The 20,525-nt window shown below is 38.4% G+C and overlaps 1 protein-coding gene and 1 long non-coding RNA gene across 6 annotated transcripts in view; one reads left to right on the top strand and one right to left on the bottom strand.

Annotated features, from left to right (window-relative positions):
* The first annotated feature begins 56 nt into the window (after window positions 1-56).
* Window positions 57-5,357, top strand: LOC129202831 (uncharacterized). Of its 2 annotated transcripts, XR_008575856.1 has the most exons (3): window positions 57-343; window positions 1,717-2,497; window positions 2,993-5,357. It is a non-coding gene; the product is annotated as an uncharacterized LOC129202831 (long non-coding RNA). The 2 variants fall into 2 exon arrangements; XR_008575852.1 differs by having other exon boundaries at window positions 57-2,497.
* Window positions 5,358-8,162: 2,805 nt separating this feature from the next.
* Window positions 8,163-20,525, bottom strand: part of CFAP54 (cilia and flagella associated protein 54) — a 115,290-nt gene continuing 102,927 nt past the window's right edge. For all 4 annotated transcript variants that reach the window (XM_054816115.1, XM_054816019.1, XM_054816292.1 and 1 more), the window contains 6 exons: window positions 18,207-18,415; window positions 14,903-15,088; window positions 13,436-13,542; window positions 12,420-12,609; window positions 10,990-11,067; window positions 8,163-8,492 (listed from right to left, as the gene is read on the bottom strand). In XM_054816115.1, the coding sequence (XP_054672090.1) occupies window positions 8,373-8,492; window positions 10,990-11,067; window positions 12,420-12,609; window positions 13,436-13,542; window positions 14,903-15,088; window positions 18,207-18,415 (890 nt within the window). In that variant the 3' untranslated portion in view covers window positions 8,163-8,372. The remainder of the gene's footprint in view (window positions 8,493-10,989; window positions 11,068-12,419; window positions 12,610-13,435; window positions 13,543-14,902; window positions 15,089-18,206; window positions 18,416-20,525) is intronic.

Genomic DNA, 20,525 nt, shown 5'->3' with positions numbered 1-20,525 from the left:
CGTCCCAACAGCCCCCGCGCGCCTCCGCGTCCCCCGGTGACTACGGTGGCCCGGAGGAGGCGAAGCGGAGATCGGGCGCGCGCGCCCTTCCCGCCGCTCGGGCAGTTCCCTGAGGCGAGAGGCACCGCCCGGCGCTGGAACCGCACCCGGGGGCCCGTCCGCCCCGGAGCCGGGCAGAGCCCCTGCGGAGGCCTGGACTGGCGTTCCCTTGTCGGGGCACCCGAGCGGGCCTGCCAGAGCGGGGGAGGGCCTGTAGCGCCGGGCCGTGGAGGGGCTGGAGGTTTGACAGGTCACCGGGCCCAGGCGGAGGAGCCGGAATTTCCATGGAAACCGCTGAAAGAAGGTGAAGCGAGCCACGTGTTAAGCAATAAATGCTGCTCTCTGCAATGGGTTCGTTTTGAGTGACGCTGGATCCGGTATCTGCTGCGTTTTAAATTGAAAACGTGGAGGAAGGGCTGTATTTTCAGTAGTGAGTAAAGAGCATCCAGCACAGCCGGCCTGGGCCGTCTTCTTCACAGGGACATCGTGGTGACAGATCATAATAAATAATAGTCAGAAATACATTCCAAGGAGATAAGTTCCTGAGCCTGTCAACTCAAGTCTGGTTTTAATTATGTTCACTACATACCTATTTGCAGCCCGTTACACACCTTGTGTTTACTTCAGTAACTGATCAAGTAACAGAAAATCGTTGCATCTTTATCCTGATTTAGAATATAGCTGTTACTCTAGTCATGCTGAATTTTGTAGAAGGAGGGATTTTTATTCATTTTTTCCATCTGGCAAGATAAAAGCTAGCACTTCTTCAGAAGTAGTATGTATTTTCACTGCCTTTGCTTTCTAAGCCTAAGTAGAAAATCACTTCATAAAAGATTGTCTTTAAAGAAATATTACAAAACTGTACGAAATCTGTTTCTGTAGAAATTTGGTTTCAAATGAGTCTTTACTTTGTGTATGGCCCACAGAATCAGTAGATCTGAAATGCCTCCTTCACTTTCCTTTGCTGATGGAGTTTCGATTTTACAAGTTCATTTCAGCTCTAGTCTGTATAACTGAACTCAGAATCAGGAAAGAAACTCATGTCACTGTTAACACAAAATGCCATTATTATTTCCCTACAGCAATAGGATTATGTCTTTATTGCATCTATTCATCCTCATTAACCAATCATTAGTCCTATCATCTATCATCTGTCTTCTGAGATATCTGTTTGGAGACCTACAGCATTCCTACAAGCCTGCCACCCCCACTCCACTTTATTATCCTAATTTCCTTTAAACCAGCCATGTTTCGCTTCTAAGGCCGATACTTGTTATTCTGTTCTGTGTATCATCAACACATAGAATCAAAAGCTTTTTCTTTCCCTTAACAATATCCTCTGCCTTTTTTCTTTATCTCCTCACTGTGGAGCATAACTGTGTTTATACACAGGTAGGTGAGTACCCGCCTTCCAAGCCCTGAAGCTTCAAAGTTGAGCAATTAGAAATTTTCCCTTTTTTAAGTAAATATGACCAGCATTTTTTGCTTCATTCTGTGACACCCCACCCAATTAAATCAGTTTTTCCTGCTGCTAGGACCTTTGTTGGCATTTTTTTATGCCAGTGAATGTTGTGTTTCTTCTTGGTATTTACGAGAAACCACTGGGACATCTCAGTGTATCATCTTTGGGGAAAGGACGTTCCCTCACACCTGACATGGGGAAACCGTGCCTTGCAGGTGGAAGGGCAATCCTCTTCATGGAGCTTTCCAGATGAGGAGAATCAGCCCGCCTCTGGGAATCTCAGCCAAATACACAGCATGTGACCAATGATTTCGTACAGCACTCCACCAGGAAACAAGGAACTTCCATCGTCTACATGCAGGATGCACTCCTTTCGTCAAGCTTTTTGCTGCGTGCGCGTTCAGATTTTGAAGCAGATGAAAATGTCCAATCAATTCCCTACTGCCAAGAAGAAATCACAACTGATAGATACTGACGCAGTGTGGAGAAATGCAGTCTGGGCAGGACAGAAGAGGCCTTGACAAGTGGAGGCTCAGGAGGCAGCGGAGGAGTACAGGCATGGGCCCGGAGGGATGGGGCACATCCCTGGTGCTGGAGACCCCACAGCTACAACCGAGTCACCGTCAGTTAAAGACTTGCAGACCTCATGCTGGACAAAAAGAGTTTTCATGGGTAACAAAGAGAACTAAAACCAAGTACTTACCACATGGAAAATACCATATATATTGAATTTAGATGTAACACGGAACTGCAAACCCATGAAGAAAGAGCAAGGTGTAAAAGTGTGTTAAACATATAAACATAAAACATAAACATGTAAAAATCACCCCAAATGAATTCTAGAGTGAGGGAGAAGAAAACATCAACACCATATTCCTCCTGGCCCAGGACTCTGGATGCAATGATGCCCTAACAGCTCCTGACACACACAGACATCAGCATGAAACCACTGACCTTCAGACCCAGGGGAGCAGTGGAAGTATGAGCGTTACACAGGTGGAGTAAACATAGAGTGTATAAAATAATTTTAACTGTATTATCACTATTGCTATTAATTAAACTTTTTCTGCATAAAAGTATTCTTTCTTTTCCCATAATAATTAGACCTGGATTAATAATGATTTGTGGATTAGGCTAAGATTTCAGTTACACTAACAATAAATTTTTGGCTTTAAATACGACTTGTGTTTCCTCTTTGCCCATACACAAGATTTGCAATGTAGCAGCAGTGATGCTGGGTTCTGAATTACGAGCCACAGAGTTCCTGGGGGATAAGACCAGTCAGGACACTGGGGAAAAAAAAACCCACCTGGATTTCTTCACAGTTATAGTTGTTCTTTAGAGCAGTTTTGAAATAGTTGGTATTACTCCACTTGGTAGTGGACTCGTAAGAATGTAACAGAGCTAATTAATACACTACACATTATATTATAATAAAATGTATACAGTAGTTTTATAGGATAAACCGAATGTTGATTTTTTTTCCTTTAGCTATGCCATATTCTAGCTGTATGATGCCAGTAACCATGGGGAATGAAGCAAGGTGCGAAGCATGAAGCAGACCTCATTCTGCTCCCGCATTGCAGAGCAGCCATGAGAGCCGCCAGGCACTCGGAGTTCTCACATTTGGAAAACCCGCAGTAGAGGCTCCCATGCCAACCCCCCCCAGGTCTCTGTGAGGAGAACATGACTGCCAAGAAGCAAGGAGCTTTGACTAGGACATTGTTATTTTTTGGCAGCTGCTGAAATGTTCTTTTCAATTCTGGATGTCTGGCCAGGAACTAAACCAGCTCTGACGGTGCGCTGATTCTTTACAGAGCTTCACTTTCCACACAGCTGTCCGGAGAACAGCCCAGATACCGGATCCATCACCTTGTGATGATTTCGTATGTAGCATTTTCTGGTTTTGCACTCTGTGACACAGATTGTTGTTGTAATTCCCTTCAACATGTACTTTTTTTTTTCTTTGCACATTGAGTAGAATCCTAAATCATGCTGACATGGGAGACAAATGAGAATAATTCTAATTATCTCTGGGGTTTCAAAGTGGAAAATTAAATTGCAGTGGTAAATATTTGACTTCAGCACTTGCCTTTGGACCCTTTCACCCACTCTGTTTTAAAGATTAACCTATGCTTCATATTTTCACTTCTCTCATTTGATGATGTACTCGATATCTTTAACTCAGAGAGAATCTTTGGCAAACGTAAACGGAACTCTTTGCTGGCTTAATTAGTTCAGCATATTAGCCTGTAATTCCATCAATTAATTCTAGTTCCATCGTTATTCTTGTTAAAAATCTTTCTTCTTGGATTTCACTGAAAATGGATTTGGAAACAAATTACTATCCCTTTTACATTGTGTCTCAATTGAATAACAACTTAAATTCCCTGCCTCTTTCATTCAAGGATCTGAAAATTTCTTCCAAATGTTGATGCAGAAAACTTCAAATCCCTCACTGATGAGGGGATTACTGTTATCTTCAGATAAAGAAACTGAGGCATAGTCAGGCTAAATACTAGGATTATTTTGTTAGATTGATGTCATCCAAAAAATGGACAAATACTTAGTCCAAACCAAAATAAGCGTGAGTTAGAGCTGTAATGGAATTTAAAAACTAGTCACATACAATTGAATAAATCTGTGTGAAATTACTAATTTCCACATCATAAAATTAATTTAACCAGAAATAATTTCAGGTTGCCATATACTTGTAGGCATGAGACAAATCTTGTGAATGCCTTGCATATACAACTATCAAGGCAGCAATATACCTTAAAACTATATTGAAACAGTATTTGAAAAATGAAGTATTCTAAAACCCATTCAGACCTGTCAATGCTCAGCTCCCTGCTCAAGCTCAATTTGAGCCCTAGCACATTCTTGATGATGCAGTTATTAATTACAGGACAAGAAACTGTTTTTGTTCTCAGGACGCTTATGTCATTCAGTTCACAGAACAGTCACTACCAAAGGAATTAAAAAACCCCCAAACCTCTTTTTACTATTCTTTAGTTCCCTGTAGGATCCTTCTTGTCTCTTATCCAGGGGATGCACTGAAGATAAAATGTCATTCATTTTGGCATCCTTTCAGTTTGTCCCCACAGTGCTCTCCCGTGCTCTCTCTCTCTCTCTCCCCCATTGCCCGTCCCACAACTTATCAGATAGGGAAACACTATCCATTCCTGTCACAGATGTGGAATGGCGAAATATTTCAGTTAATATGTGAAAAGAATTGGTAAACATATCAGCGGTTCAAAGCTGTCAGGGTGGTAAGTAGCCCTTCAGCGGTGCTGTACGGGGCAGACCTTCGCCTAGCAGGAGGGCCCTCCCTTACACTTCAGACTGTGAAATCAAAGAAGGTGCCTTTCCCCTCTTCCTTTTTAATTTTGGAGACAGTGACACAGACAAGTATTCTATAGAAACTTAATTGAGCATGGTGCTGACACAAATTTATTCTAGTCTCACATATTGAAAGCTTTAGTTTGCATTCAATGGCAAGGAAAAGCCCACCCAAACTCCTATAATACATAAAACAAGAAGCAATTTACTTTGCAATTAGCTTTATGCTTTTTTTTTTTCTGTGCTATTACAGGAGACGTTTAGGTATGAGCTTTCTTCCTTACAAGCAGATTTTAACTAAAGAGTTTAATTATATGTTAAAAGAAAAATGTTTTCTCCAGTGTTTTCTTCTGAAGCCTGCATTGAATACTTAATCCTGTGTTTATGAGAATAAAATCTGCTGCTATGGATACAGTGAGGTCAACATTTCAACATTATTATTTTACTGTGCTGTGTTAAAGGAGATGGCAGGATAATATTTTTGTTTCAATAAAAATACCTTAGAAAGTATAATGAATTTTAAATGCATATGTAAAGCATTTTATTTAATATTTCTCTTTTAAGTATGGGAATTATAACAAGGTCCAGACTGGCAGCACTGAAGAAGCACCTCATCTCTAATAGAACTTTACTTCCATTTTCACATGATGCTATAGAGTGTTTTACAAATATTAATTAAGCTGCACAAAAGTCCTATGATAATCTTCAAGGTGACCCCAAAAAGAAAAAAAGAGATGTTATACTTTTTAACAAAGCATAGGAAAAGACTGAATAACTTTTCCTAAAACGCTGCAATTTTCTACTTGTTCCTTGTAAAAGAAAAATGAGTAATGTCAATTTTTATCTTTCCTGCTTTTTGAAGAACTGCAGAACAATAAATTCTTTTAATTGAAAGAGTAATGCTAAGGAATATGTCCTCCAAACTGGCTGTTAGGCAGTTGAGTTAAATAACCATTCTAACTCAGTTTTAAAATTGTCTTGCAAAAATACCTTCCCTATCAATTACTCAGTTTTTACTTTCTTTTTATCATTGTATCATAATCCTTCTAATTTTTCTACTACCTACAGCAATCCAGAAAGGGCTATGCAAAAGAAAAAATAACACAACTTTTAAAAAGCTACACATAACAAATACATGCAGTCTTTCTTCTTTTATAAGAATAAAGAAAAACAGCAGACAACCTCACCCCCTTTCTTCCTGTTACTGATCACATTTAAGATACTCATTATGCTGAATCTTTTACCTCTCCCTGTCTCCCTCCATAAAAGAAACTTCACTCAACCAGGTAACATTTCTCTGAAAAGCACGAGCTAAGGTAAATCTGCAATTTCCAAATAGCTCAAAATATTTTTTTGTTTTAGCACTGGGCTACAGCACAGGGAGAGCCTGTCTGAAGTGAAAGGGGCTGTGTGTTGGGTTTGTGTGGCAAGGTTTTGGTAGCGGTGGGGCTACAGGGGTGGCTTCTGTGAGAAGCTGCTAGAAGCTTCCCCTGTGTCTGATAGAGCCAATGCCAGCCGGCTCTAAGACGGGCCCGCTGCTGGCCAAGGCCAAGCCAATCAGCGCCTCTGTGATAACATATTTAAGAAGAAGAAAAACACTTAGAGAGAGAGAGCTTTTGCAGCTGGAGAGAGGAGTGAGAAGATGTAAGAAACTCCGCAGACACCAAGGTCAGTGCAGATGGAGGGGGAGGAGGAGCTCCAGGCACCGGAGCAGAGATCCCCCTGCAGCCCGTGGTGAAGGCCATGGTGAAGCAGGCTGTCCCCCTGCAGCCCATGGAGGAAGGATGAGGGGGTGCAGCGATTCCACCTGCAGCCTGTGGAGGACCCCACGCTGGAGCAGGTGGAGGCACCTGAAGGAGGCTGTGACCCCGTGGGAAGCCCACACTGGAGCAAGTTCCTGGCCGGACCGGTGGACCCGTGGAGAGGGGAGCCCACGCCAGGGCAGGTTTGCTGGCAGGACTTGTGACCCCGTGGGGGACCCCACGCTGGAGCAGTTTGCTCCTGAAGGTCTGCACCCTGTGAGAGGGACTCCATGCTGGAGCAGGGGAATGAGGAGAGGAGTCCTCCCCCTGAGGATGAAGAAGCGGCAGAAATACCATCTGATGAACTGACCATAACCCCCACTCCCCGTCCCCCTATGCCGCTGAGGGGGGGGAAGGTTGAAGCCGGGAGTGAAGTTGAGCCCGGGAAGATGGGAGGGGTGGGGGGAGGTGTTTTAAGAGTTGATTTTATTTCTCATTCCTCTACTCTGTTTTGCCTAGTAATAAATCAGATGAATTCCCTCTCTAAGTTCGGTCTGTTTTGCTCGTGATGATAATTAGTGAGTGATCTCTCCCTGTCCTTATCTTGACCCACAAGCGTTTCATTATACCTTTTCTCCCCTGTCTGGTGAATGAGGGGAGTGAGAGAGCGGCTCTGGTGGGCACCTGGCCTCCAGCCAGGGTCAACCCACCACAGGCTGGCACTTCAACCCGATTATTTGTTTTTCACAGAAACTGAACCCAGGAATGGTGACTATTAGTCCAAATTTTCCTGTCTACAGAGAAGTGCACCTAGTGACAGGACAAGTTCTGCAGGGCTCCTGCCCAAATGTCCTGGGGTTTTTGCTGTTTGTTGCAAACAAATGATATGAACTAGCAAAGAAGCGCCTGGCCTTGTGATGTGAGCAAAACCAAAGGGCTGTGAACTCTCAGGCCTGATTCCTGCTGCGCTCTCCTGTACGGGCTTCTTCAACTAACTCACTTTTTCGTGTCAAATTCCCCATCGCTAACACTGGACAAGCATATTTCCTCAGGTGGCTGTTGTTACAACTCATCAGGGTTTCTTCAGCGCTTTAAAATAATATTTACAACATTGACAACATAAGTAGAGGTTTTGTTAGCATGATGTCCAAAACTGTTCTATATAGTACTATTTTATTTTTTAAACTGGCTTCTTTTCAGACAAATGCTTTGAAATTATGGAGGCATCTGAATGATCAACAACCTGTGATGTGTGTTTGCTTCAGAAAAGACAGAAAAGTCTGAAATGCTAGTTTCCAAATAGAATGTAAAAGAACAAACTCAGTGATGATTTTAGGCCAAAAAAAAATTTCTCAACCTCAGAAATAAAACCAGCTTTTGATAACTGCAAAAGCAATTAAAAAACTGCAGATGAGAATAAAACCTTAGGGAAAAAGCACTATCTATTAGTGGATGCTAGAAGGCTACAAGCCTTCAGCTTTTCTAAACAATAAGAACTTATTGAATAGCTAGAAAATCCCCAACAAATTCACTTAATTACAGATGATTGAATAAATCAAATTTTTAATCCTCTTATTAAGAAACTACTTTTAATTCATTTAAATCCTAAAAATGTATTTTTAAAACTATTAATTTTTCAATAATTAGAAAAAAGCTAAAAATGAAAATCATAAAACACATTTGGAGCCAAATCCTGGTGTGATTAATGAGGTTGTTTCATTAACACCAGAACTTAAGTCTAAATCTATAGCACTCAGCAACTGATTAAGTTACTGCAAAAATAGAATTTAGTGAAACAGAGAAATGATCCAATTGAAAAGACTTTCTTCAGTTATTATACATCCACTGGCAGGATCAAACATATCTTCCAAACTTGCTATTGATTGCAAAGTAACATCAAATGGGATCTGAAAAAACAGGGGGAAAAAAAGGCAAATAAATCACTTTATTAATCTTATAGGTACCAAAAAGTACATACATACAAGTAGCTCCATATTAAAGCCAGATTTCTGACCTACAACCAATGAATAAGTTAGAAATACTCATTGCCTCAATATAAATTTGTGGTTAATGACATCTCTTGCAGGGAACTAGTAAAACAGGATTAAAAGGAGGAAATTTCTATGAACCGTCTTGCTTACAAAGTTTATCCTGATCATCTGCAGGTAATATGAAGGTATCACACAAGAGCAGCAAGAACGATTAGTAATTTGGAAGACTTTTCCTGAGATGAGAAGTTGAAACAATTGAGGTAACTGTAAAAGGTGAAACAGGGTGCACTGATAAACTGGTTTGTGTGTCCATTGGACATGGAGAAGAACTACTTTGTTTATTTAGATATTAAGAAAATCTAACTAAAGGAAGAGAAGCTTGGAACAGGATATCTCAGGAGATTAATTTTTAATGCAATTATTTAATTTATAAATTTACTTTTAAGATTGGAACTTCCAAACACTATGCTTTATTATCTCTCTCAAGAACATAGCTATTCATTAAATAGCTTTAAAAATGAGCTGGCTGTTCAATTTTTATTCTTAGAACATGAACACTCAAATAATTTTAAATGAATAACTCAATAAAAATGCACTTTTTCCACTTAGAACTTCAGTGCTGAATCAAAAACACTATGAGACACATGAACGGAAAAAAGAGAATCAAAGAATAGAAGCTGGAAACATGATAGGAGTTAAAGTGTGACAGTTCGGAGAACGAGAAAGCAAATACCACAAATTAGAACTGACTTTGTCCAATTAATTCACAAGAAAATGAGCAACAGAAAAGTGTATGGTGGGGAAAAATGATGTAAAACTACATATAAGCAATCTGTCTGCTGCTTTCCCCTGCATGTTTGAAAACCAAGGGAAGGTACTACCATACGGTGTACATCATCCCACTCTGAGCTTCCCGCCTCTAGCCAAGAAGACTGGGTAATGCACATGTACAACTTATTTGAAAAGTTGGAAATATTACTTAGAAATATGCTATACATAATGAAGTGCTGAACACTGTTGGCTTCAGAGAAGAATGAAGAAACTCAGCATCTTGAAAGATTAGGCTCCACTTTCTCAACCAAATCTTCCATACATAATAGGATCTCAGTTTGAAGTCTCTATCTGAAACTTTGTGATGAAAAGCCATTTGTTCCACCTGTTGAAACATTTTAGCTTGCTGTGGCATTTAGCCAGAATAAGAACAGTTAACATCATCTTCTTACTGGAAGGACACCACTAAATCTGCTCCGTCACTTTCATCATAGAGCCACAAATAGAAGCAGGCGAAGTGAAGAGGGATTCACAAGAATTTAAAAGAAGTCCAGGAGATCCATATGATTCTATGAAAGCTCAGCTGTACCTTTCCCTAGGTTTCTGTCAAATCTCTCTACCATGGAAGATATTTCAGTGGGACTGTGAAAAGTATTATTCTGCAGAATGAGTGTCTACGTATTGATGCATTGATAAAGCCAGATTGAGTGATATGAAGGTCTGGGAGTCATTTGAGAGACACCTTTAGGAGGGATAACAAGAGGTGGCAAGAATGGTGCGATATGTATAAAAGCAAAGTATATACTCCTAGGTACCAGACTGCAGGATGCACAGGACAGCATTACATTCGCTCTCTTCTATAACAGGCCACTAGCCAAACTGTTCCCAGATAAAACTTTGGATTCTCTTCTGGTAGGAGGAGCTACCTGACAGGAAAAGAAGAGTACAGTGGATGCCTTATCCATCATCATTCCACTGTGAACAATTACAGGCAAGACATTTGAGGATTAGGAGGAGGAGTTATATGTTACAGTGGATTCCAAAATCTTCCCTGGAGTTCGTTAAGCCCTGGCAGTTGTGGTCCTTTCCTGATCCACCAAGGGTGGCTGAGAACACTGCCCACTATGGGCCAGTTCCCAGAGTCTCCTCTGGGATACTGACTGCAACTGGCTAACAAGGTGAGCACAACAGCATGGACAAAAAAATGGCATGCTGTCTCTCAGGACATATCATGGGCAATGAGAGAAAACTAAAGAAAATAGAAGGAAAGCCTGAATAACTGTAAAAAGACACGGATGGAAGGAAATTGCATTTGGCAATTTCATCATGGAAATTCACTGGCGTCTGTGTAAACAATGACCAGAGAATGGTGGATAAACCAGATGAACCTATTGTGAGTGAGATTCATTCTTAATACATTTTTGTATGTATAAAAAGGTGATTCTAATGAACAGTGAAGATATTCACAGTTTGTAATCATGCCCATTTGGATTTTATTTGTAAAGATGAAAAAAAATAAAACCCCAACAACATATGAGAAAAAAATGGGAAGATACTTAGTGGTATAATCCGTGTTTTGGTTTAACTGAACAACAGTTTTATTTTAGAAGGCAGATTTTTACTATTAGTGAGAATAGCATACCTCAGTTAATGGCAAGGACAGGGCTGGAACAGCAGACAGCAGTGTTTTGACTTCAGATAAACACCTTTTAGCCATTTCCTAATGGTATAAAACAAGAAAAAACTAATGCTGTACTATCAGTCTCCTCTGATAAGCTAACAGATGGCTTAGCTTTACAAAATTTTTCAGAACAATCAAGTTTTAAGTTATTCCAGTTGAATTCACAGCAAACTAAACCTTAGTGGATGAATGTAAATTTTCTGAAACACAAATACTTGTGTTTGCTGTACAAACAGAAGTGCCCAAACCTTGCAGTTTCTACAGAGGCAAACTCCCCCCTGGCTCAGGTATTAAATCCAGTGAGCGAGCCTACTTTTGCTGCGTGCTTACTGAAGACGTTCTAAACAAACACTCTGACAAGATGATATTTATACATGTATAATGCATGGCATGTTAATCTTAGTATTCTAAACATTGTTTTTCCAATTACTGCCATATATTAATGAAAGTTTGAGCAAAGCCCTTCAGGTAATCAGAAACACCCACTAAAGGACAGCTCTGTCTACCCTCCTGAAAGCACGGTGATTGGCCAAAACATCATTTGTTCTCCAAGCTGGCCAAAATACAGCCTCCTAATAATGGCACAGTTCACAATTGTCACTGTTTCACAGCCTCCATCAGACAAAATGACAGCCTCTACATCATTAATCATCTCATATAATAGATATAAAGAGAATCCTGTCACATGATAAATGTCTCCCACTTTGAAAATAAACGTCTATTTTGCATTGGCATTTATCAAGCAGCAGTTATGCTGTGGCAACATTCTATTCCAATGACATTATCTCAAACAGACCACATGGAAAATTCTGAAATTACCTCTTTTGTGTGTCTATGTGGGGGGGAGTTATTTGGTTGCGGACCATATTCAGCCTTGCTAATAAAAAGAAAAGAGGAGCGCGGCGTAGAGAAAATGAAAATAAATTCACTGCCAGTTTTAGTCCTCTCTCAATAACGTTATTAGAAGGATCTTATTTCAGAAACCATCACTGCCCATTTTGCATTGAAGATGAGTAACCGATTTTTAAAAAGGGCTTTTGGGTTGATCGCCATGCTAAGTTAACACTGCGCCAAGCATTTTCAGATGCAGATTACTGTAAGTTAGGCATCAATTTTCAAATCTATCATCTACCTGAAGATGTAGCCTTTATTTTCAAATGGAAGGTTGAAGATGCCTGATATTTTTGTAAAGTGACAAGCAATACATAAGGAAAAGAAAAAGTTAAATTTTAAATGAAAAGTGAAAATATTTCAACATTCCTTGGAAGAGGTGAGGGAAGTTTAATCTTTTATGTCTGCTTTCCAAGTTACCTGTCATTTATTTCCCCAAAACAGACATCTTAAACAAAAGACTGTCAGACATATTTAATAGCAGAACTGTGCTCACTTACTTCTGTTTTTTCATCAAGATACACTTTTGCAACATTCGTTTGGGGGTTCTTTGAAGGAATTATTTTCAAGGTTTCACTTTGTTCTAGGAAGCTTGTAGGTTCTGAAGCTGAAGACAAGCTTTTAGAACTTTGCATCAACGTTTCAACTTGCTGCTTCAGTTTAGATAATTTCTCCCGTAAAGAAGTAATTCTGAAAGAAGACAAGATTTTTCATTATTGCTGTTATAAAGTAACAATATTTGTTGTTTCCAGGTTATAATTAAACTAACATAGCTTTTATTACATATTTATTAGGTTCTACATTTTCTTTCATTTTGAGACTGATCTTATAATTTTACAAAAAGATGTTTTCCATTAAAGAAAGTGGAAATATGGAATACATTAGCTTTTTGCATTAAAAATGGTAACAAGAGTATGCCTCTCTACGAATAGATTTTCTCATCCAACCAGCACAAGGTGGGCTGACAAGCTGGGTGGCAGGGGCTGCAACTCTTCTTGGCCTGTTATTCCTTTCCCTCCACTTGCTCAGCAGTTCCAAACATTCTAGGGCTAGATGAATGACAAGGAAGTAATGAAAAACACCACAGGATGTAAAATGAAGGGCTGAGTCTGGGGCTACAACTGAGAGAAATTCTTGCATGCACAGAGCTGTAATGTGGGATGGAGAAAGTAGCTGATCCAGTGACAGAATGGGAATAACTGCTGGGAGTGCTTCCTAGATTTGCTCGTGTTTTCTTACATTGCTATGCCAGTATAATATAATTAGCATGTGTTATTCAGTTCTTTAGGAATCAAAACTAAAATGCTAATGTACTGAAAAGGCATATGTTTGGATGGGTTTAAGACTGTGTACAACATCTTACAGTTTTTATAGTGAAAAATCTCTGCAAAGTGAAAATGAATGCATTTAAAGACTTACAGCTCTGATATTTTGTCCTTTATTTCTTCTCATCCTAAATGGTTGACTGATCTTTACTATAGCATGAAATAACAGGATAAAGTCAGTGATTATTTACCTAGCCAACGGAATCCACAAGTGGCCTGAAAACACAGACATTGAACTGAAAATCTTGATGTTGCTAATCTTGACAGGCTTTGTATTATAAGCATACAGCAGCAAAACCTGTAGAAGAGATGGAATAGATAAGCTACAATGCAGTATGGTATAGCAGACCTGAGCTATTTCAGTGATACTAGATTATAATACTATCAAATACAGTGTACTAATGAAGACTTGGATAACTGACTTCCAAAAAAGAGGGGAGTGTGGCCTCGTATGAATTTGTGCTACGCTCAGTTTTTATAGGTGTTAAAGCAATTTAATTATGCATATAATTTATATGGGTTTGAAAATTACACCCTATAGAGTCACCATCAAAATCCCAGTCTTGTCCTGATCCTGGTCAATCAATCCCACTTATGCTCATGTCAAAGTTCCAACTTCAGGTAGGCTGAACAGAAAACTTTCACTGACTTTCCAAAGGCCCTTCACAATTAGTTACGTTTGCTATATGGCTTTGTGCATGGCTGTCATCATACGAGGTTTAAATCCATAAAGTGCACATAACTCACCAATCTAATAAAGCTGTAGCAATATAAGAGCAGAAGAAAATGAAATAGAATGTTCTCATCTTTCACTGAATTAATTTGCTATTATGATTGAAAATATGCTTCCTAGTGGTAGCTGAATATTTTGACTATATGGAGAATGTCAAGAATACGGCTTTCATATATTAGTCATTTTTAAGAGTTGTCTCTGGATCTCTGATGGTTCGTAAGGTCATGCTAAAGTAACTATATTGAAAAGTACATTATTTGCACTAACTTCACAGGGCTTCTGGCAGCTTACTAATAGAGATGAAATGGATTTAGCAGAAATTTTGACACTGATCTGCTATGCCAAAAACTTTGGAGAACATGGATTTCTATTGCAGTAGCAGAAATTTTACTTACATGCTGTTCCCTTGTTTAAAAATTTAAAAATGAATTCCATGTCCTAGTCTCTTGCTTTTCTGCAACCCTACAATCTCTCTCATCTTTCATGTTTAGTCTGATTTCTTAGGGAAATGATATTTACGAAATCCCATTTTCTTGGTTATATGTGTGTCTCTGCTTTTCCAACAGCCTCCCACCAAACAGTGTTGTTTGAATGTATTGGTCAGCTCTAACCAAACTTAACAGAGTGGAGGTCTTCAAGACATCAAGGACCCACAAAAGGCATGAATACAACATGGCCTGGAAGCTCTGTGTGGTCAACAAAGTCTTTCTTTGGCCTGCCACCAAAAAACTGTAACTGTCAGGGCATTGTTTGTCCTGCATAGCGGGTTTGCGGCACAGTAAGTACATAGCTCCCTGCTGTCTGGCTTGTCAATCAGCATATGTATAATTCAATTAAAAAGCTGATCAGTCATAACACAAGTATTCATTGGAAATGAGACTTAATTTGTTCCGATACGTAAGGAACTGCTTTGGTGTAGTTATACCTTGGTCTCTGTATCGTTTGACGGCTTTGCCAGAGAAGGAATGTACCACTGAATGTTAATTTCCTTCTTTGAAGCGTTTGCTGCCCTACTCTCTGTCTGACTGTCTGCTTCTGCGATGACAGAAATCGGAGAAGCTATTGTCACATGTGACATCTTTGATGTAATTCCAGTAATTTCAAGAGACATCTGAAACACAGAAGAAAATTTTAAATTGTATTTTTTTTAGTGTAACGTGCAAAATCTTTATAATCTAGTGTCTACTAGAATTGGTATGACTTTCACTCCTGCACAAATATATGCTTATTTGATAAATGGGTAATTTTAAAAGGTGTCCATTTTACCAAGTTAAGGCTTTTCAAAGTTCACATGATGAGACATTTCTAAAGGTAATGCAAAGGACCTGTGGGCTGACTTGCTGACTTAGAGACACTTACAGTAACAATGATTGGTACATTTGACTTATCTTCCTTACGGCAGTACGTTTTTTACTAAACGGTATTATTTGACATGCTGATCATTCAAAGTTTAGTGCTGAAAAACTAATTTGTCTGCTATGCATATTAATAATTAAAATAGTAATCTGAATGCTAGATTAATCCTTTATTTAGGTTTACCTATTTGTTTTCTCATTAGCTGTGCAACTAACAAAGGGTGATACCTACTGAAAATTCAGTCACTTAATTTGTGAGGATTTGTCATATGTCATATTTACTAAAATATATATGGAACATTAGCAGGCTATTCATCAAATAGTTACAGTTTGACCGTCATTTACCAGGGAAGCAAGGGAGGAACACTGTCAACCAACATTCATTCATGAATAAAAGCCTCTTTTAAAATTGTAAAATATTTGATTTAAAGGCTGAGGAGCACCATACCATTTCTACTTTACAAAGTGTTATGCAGATCTGCAAGGAACAGAGGCGGCCAAACGGTGACATTTGAGGGGAATGCTGAAGCTATTTGAGAAGGTTGTTAGTGCCTCCATCATTGATTCCAAAACGTGGACACTGAAAACAGCTGCCTGGGGATTTAGTTCTTTTTTAATTTTGAATGTTCATCACTAAAAAAACTGGAGAATTTTATCCACTTTATTTTCAGAAAATATAGCTCATGACTGATAGAGGGTAGTAAAGCCAGGGGAGCAGAAGGTGGATTTTTCAGTGACATAATCTTACTTCATAAGGCCAGTTCCCATTCCACATCAAAATATAGCAGAAGCGAAGACACAGATGAAGTCATACATGCTGAAGTCATGCATTCAAGCATGTGGATATGCCTTCAGTATGGCAGGGGACAATTAACCGGGGATGGTCCATGCCACATAGACTCCTGGGCACTGAGGCAGTGATAACAGTGGCCTTAACCCATGGTAAGCCATGAGGTGTGCATGGATCACCCACCTACAGAAGGATCTTCTACACTCGGGATCTTAGACTTTAGTTTTGGCAATGAATCACCCACTATCCTGCTAGCATGGAGAGTGAACAAAATTATGAGAAAGCACATATATGGAGGGGGGAACAACCTAATTTATGCTGTGTCCCTGAACTAGAGCTCTTAAAAGTCCATTTTGTGATATATTTCTTTCTCAAACATGCAGTATGTTTTCTTTTTCACCAAACTGCATCTTTTGTTATTTACATAATATTGAATCTTTTTGAAGAAGGATATTACAACTGCTCTTGTCAAACTGGAGGGTTGCTGAATTACATACATAAATATTTATCTATTCAACCTTCTCAAAAGCCTGAAAACAACAAACTGGCTTAGTTAAGTGTTTCCAGTCCTACATACTATCATGGAGTTGAGTAAAAAACAAGCATGCAAAATGTAATAGGGCACACAATTTTAATTATAGCCTTCTTAATATAATTTGGATTCTTTGTTCAGCAGAGCTGGAAAAAACTTCAAGAGTCAAAAATGGAATCACAAAGACACATGTAAGTGAAACAACCTTGTACATAAAAATCATTATTTCAAAATTATATCTATTTGTACTGTTAAAAATCCTAGTATTAAAATAAGGTAACATTTTTAAAATAACTTACACATTCTTCTGAATAGTTAAGCTTCTAAAAATGTTGTGATAAAAATCAATGAAGCTTAGAATTAAAAAAAGTAAGAGCTTTATGCTTGTTAGCTGTCTACAACAGTGAAGCTAACACATGATTATGCAGCTTGCACCTGTCACGAACATGACAGTGAGCTCTGAAGCTTATTATTCTAGGACAGTGTAATACTAATTATGTCAAAAGAAGAGCAGACAGAGTAAAATAATTTTTGATATACAATGGCTGTTATAAATGTCACATACCATATATTTACAATTTATTCAGTGGCACAGTCAGCTCTTTGTTGGGAAATGAGTAATGATATGCTGTCCAACACTGCAGAAAGTTCACCAACTCTAGAAGAGCTACTTTCACAAAAGTATTTTAATTCCTTTTTATAAGGTAACAAGTTCTCACTCCTCAATGCTCCCCTGTCTCCATCTAGATACTGAACATAATAGGTAAAAAATAAACCATAGAGAGTAACCTGTCATTTTAATTTTTTAGTATTAGGATAATTATTAATATGAGAAGTGGGATGGAGGAGCTTTGAAGACAATTATTTTTACATTGAATCTTCAAAGACTTTTACCATTCAATATTCAATACATATGCCACGGTCAGTGTAGACTCCAGAATTCCAATTCCAGATTTCTCTGAGTAATATAGCCTGAGCTGCCTACATTTGAAAGCTCAAATAGGCTGTTCACAAGCCAGAGATCTGAAAAGATTAATTTTCTAGCCAGATGATGATCAGTGTAAAAATTTGGCACACAAGGCCTTCAACAAATTTTTGAGAAAATAAAAATTATATTTTTTTTATTACAGACCAAATTAACAGTATAGAGGCTTGTACGTACAAATTACAAAGCAAACATCGGGACATTTTTGGTATGAAACGTGGCGATCCACAAGATTAAAAGCCTCAGTCCTACCAAATAACACAGTCAACTTAATTAACTAACAATGAAATCTTCTTAAATATCATTCTGCTTAATCTTCTAGGGTCTAAATATGCTGGGCATGGGATAGAGATCATTTTTGCAGGGATGAATAACACAAGGATATTTGCATTTGTTAACTAAGTCCTTCACTGCTTGCACAGGAGTTTGGTTTTGCACTGGTCCTCTGCATAATGAATTTCATTCTTCTATAGTGCTCACCGAAATATCATCATTGGAACTAGCAAGAATCTGAGAGAAATGCAAGTGTAATACATATTTTTGAAACATCAGTAAGAAAATGAGTACCTTTGAAGAATCACCTGGCCTACCAACTGGCAATTCTACATCATGTAGCTCTTCTGGGAAATTCTGAAGACAACACATTGAATATTCAAACAAATGTTTTTTAAGAAAGGAATGCATTTCTGCTATGCGTAGAACAAACCCCGTGTCAAAAACAGAACTAAGGTGTCCTTCTCTTGCAGAAAATGATCCAGGTCCTGAGTCAGGGGCAGCTTTGAAAAGAGATTTTTATTACATTATTAGTTGCCATTTAAAAGTAAAGTTTCTACAGCTACTCAATATTAATACATTTTGAAAATATAGTAAAATATGTAAAATGATTCAATATCAAATAAATGCATTTCCAACAATTAAACTGATGGTCCTTAAATATTACAAGTTTATGTTACTTGTATTGCAATTTTTCATTGATGATCTGGTAATGAAACAAGCTCTGTCTAGACATTATTAAGTAGCATAAAATGGGAGCTGCAGATTTGAGCTTTAAGTACTTAAATTTAGATCATCGGTTCACTAGATGTCTAAGCACCCACTAGAATAAATGCATATTTAGTCAATACAGTCAAAAGAAGCTCTAAGAGCTCTTAAGACCCGAATTTAGACAGCTAGTGGCCGATCGGCTGAGTCACTCCCTAGGCTCCACCGTTGGTAACTACAGCTGAGATACACGTGCACATTTTGACAACTATTTGTAGATACCTTACTGTCCTTATAGTTCTGTTGTGAGAAAGAGATGGGAGAGGAATACTTTCCCTTCATTTGGTGCTGCATGGAAAAAACCCAACCCTCTCTGAAATGATTCTTTTCAGAATTGCCTAGTTTCTCTCGAGGCAGCACCTATGTGTACAATCTAGGTCTATTCTCACCTGTTAGGTCGTCACCTGTATATCCAGCAGCTGGCCATCAGATGTAGATATATAGTATTAGGGCCCTGAAATTCATGGCTTCTTACTCTGCTTGAAAGGTCCTATCTATTACCATCTTTTGTTTACAGTGAAATAAACCAAGTATGTACATAACATCTGGGGTTTCAGTCAAAACACATTCAATAATGCTCAGCCTTCCCATTTACACTACACTCAACTCTCTCAAACAGGCCCTCAAACTGAACAGATTTATTTCTGATGTGACTGAACTCTGATGTATCTAGAACTAAAACCAAATATAGATCAGGAATTTTTTAAAAAATGCTTCAGATATAGGAATAGCAATTAAGTTTTGAGGGATGCTTTTCTTGGTATCATGAAGGTTTATGAATAATTATGAAAAAAGGGTTCACTTACAATACTTGTAAACTGTCGTAAATCTTGATTTCAGTGAAGATTTTTCACATTTATACAATTTAAAGCAACTTAAAATGGGACTATGTCAGATGATGGCCTTTGAATCTGACACTGTTGGCCCCCGAAAATAATTACCTGACCTACGGCAGTTTTCTAGAAGGAAGAATAAAATCATACCAAATAGAAGGTTTGTGTTATAAAGTCTTTTTAAATAACCGTGGTAGCGAATTAAGTGAACCCATGTTATTGTCTCTTTCTTGTGGCTGGCCTTGGTGGCAAGACTTTCCGTTCCTTCACTGTAGCTCTGCTTGTCTTCTACGACTTGTTTGTTTTCAGTAGAAGATGCTTTGGAACTTTCAGAGACACCATATCCATCTGCAAATCCAATAATGGTTTGACAATACATTAAGTGAATGGTTGCAATTCAAAAGCTATTTCTGCATTGTGTTGGAATTGACTAATGTGGAACTAAAAACGGAACTTGTGAACTTGCTTATCTTTCCCATAAGAGGAAAATTCTTTCTATTCTGCTTTAATATTAGTTGCACTAGTAAAGAAAATATTTCTCAGATCATGGCCAGGAATCTGACTGGACCTTGCAAGAAGCTAAAAGGGGTAGGGAACAAGGTGCTCGCTCTCTCTGAATTTAAATATAAAACCATTATTTATTTCTATACATTGTTCAACAGCAGATGTTTACTAAATGGAAACAATACTAAGAGTCATCAGTCATAACTACAGCAGTTGAACTTCCCAGTTACATCGACCTGAACTCAGAAGAGTAAGCTACTCTGAAATGTTTATTGTTAGCTTCAATCCAGTCCCTTTTAGATATTAAGAGCATTATGAATGAAATGTGTTCTTGACTATTGACTAAAAAAATGGGAGTTTTTTGGTGCTGCCTAAAAGTTATATTTATGCAAAAAATATCAGTACAGTTATCACTATATCACTGCTTATATTCAATATTTTTTTCACTGTATTAGTGCATGGCGCTCTCAAAAGCCTACACAATTCTTCTGCTCTGTTTCCCATTCCA

Source organism: Grus americana, chromosome 1 (genome assembly GCF_028858705.1).
Source record: "Grus americana isolate bGruAme1 chromosome 1, bGruAme1.mat, whole genome shotgun sequence".
NCBI classification, from domain to species: domain Eukaryota; kingdom Metazoa; phylum Chordata; class Aves; order Gruiformes; family Gruidae; genus Grus; species Grus americana.
The sequence above is the reverse complement of the archived record's forward strand: the minus strand, read 5'-3'. Positions and strand labels throughout refer to the sequence as shown.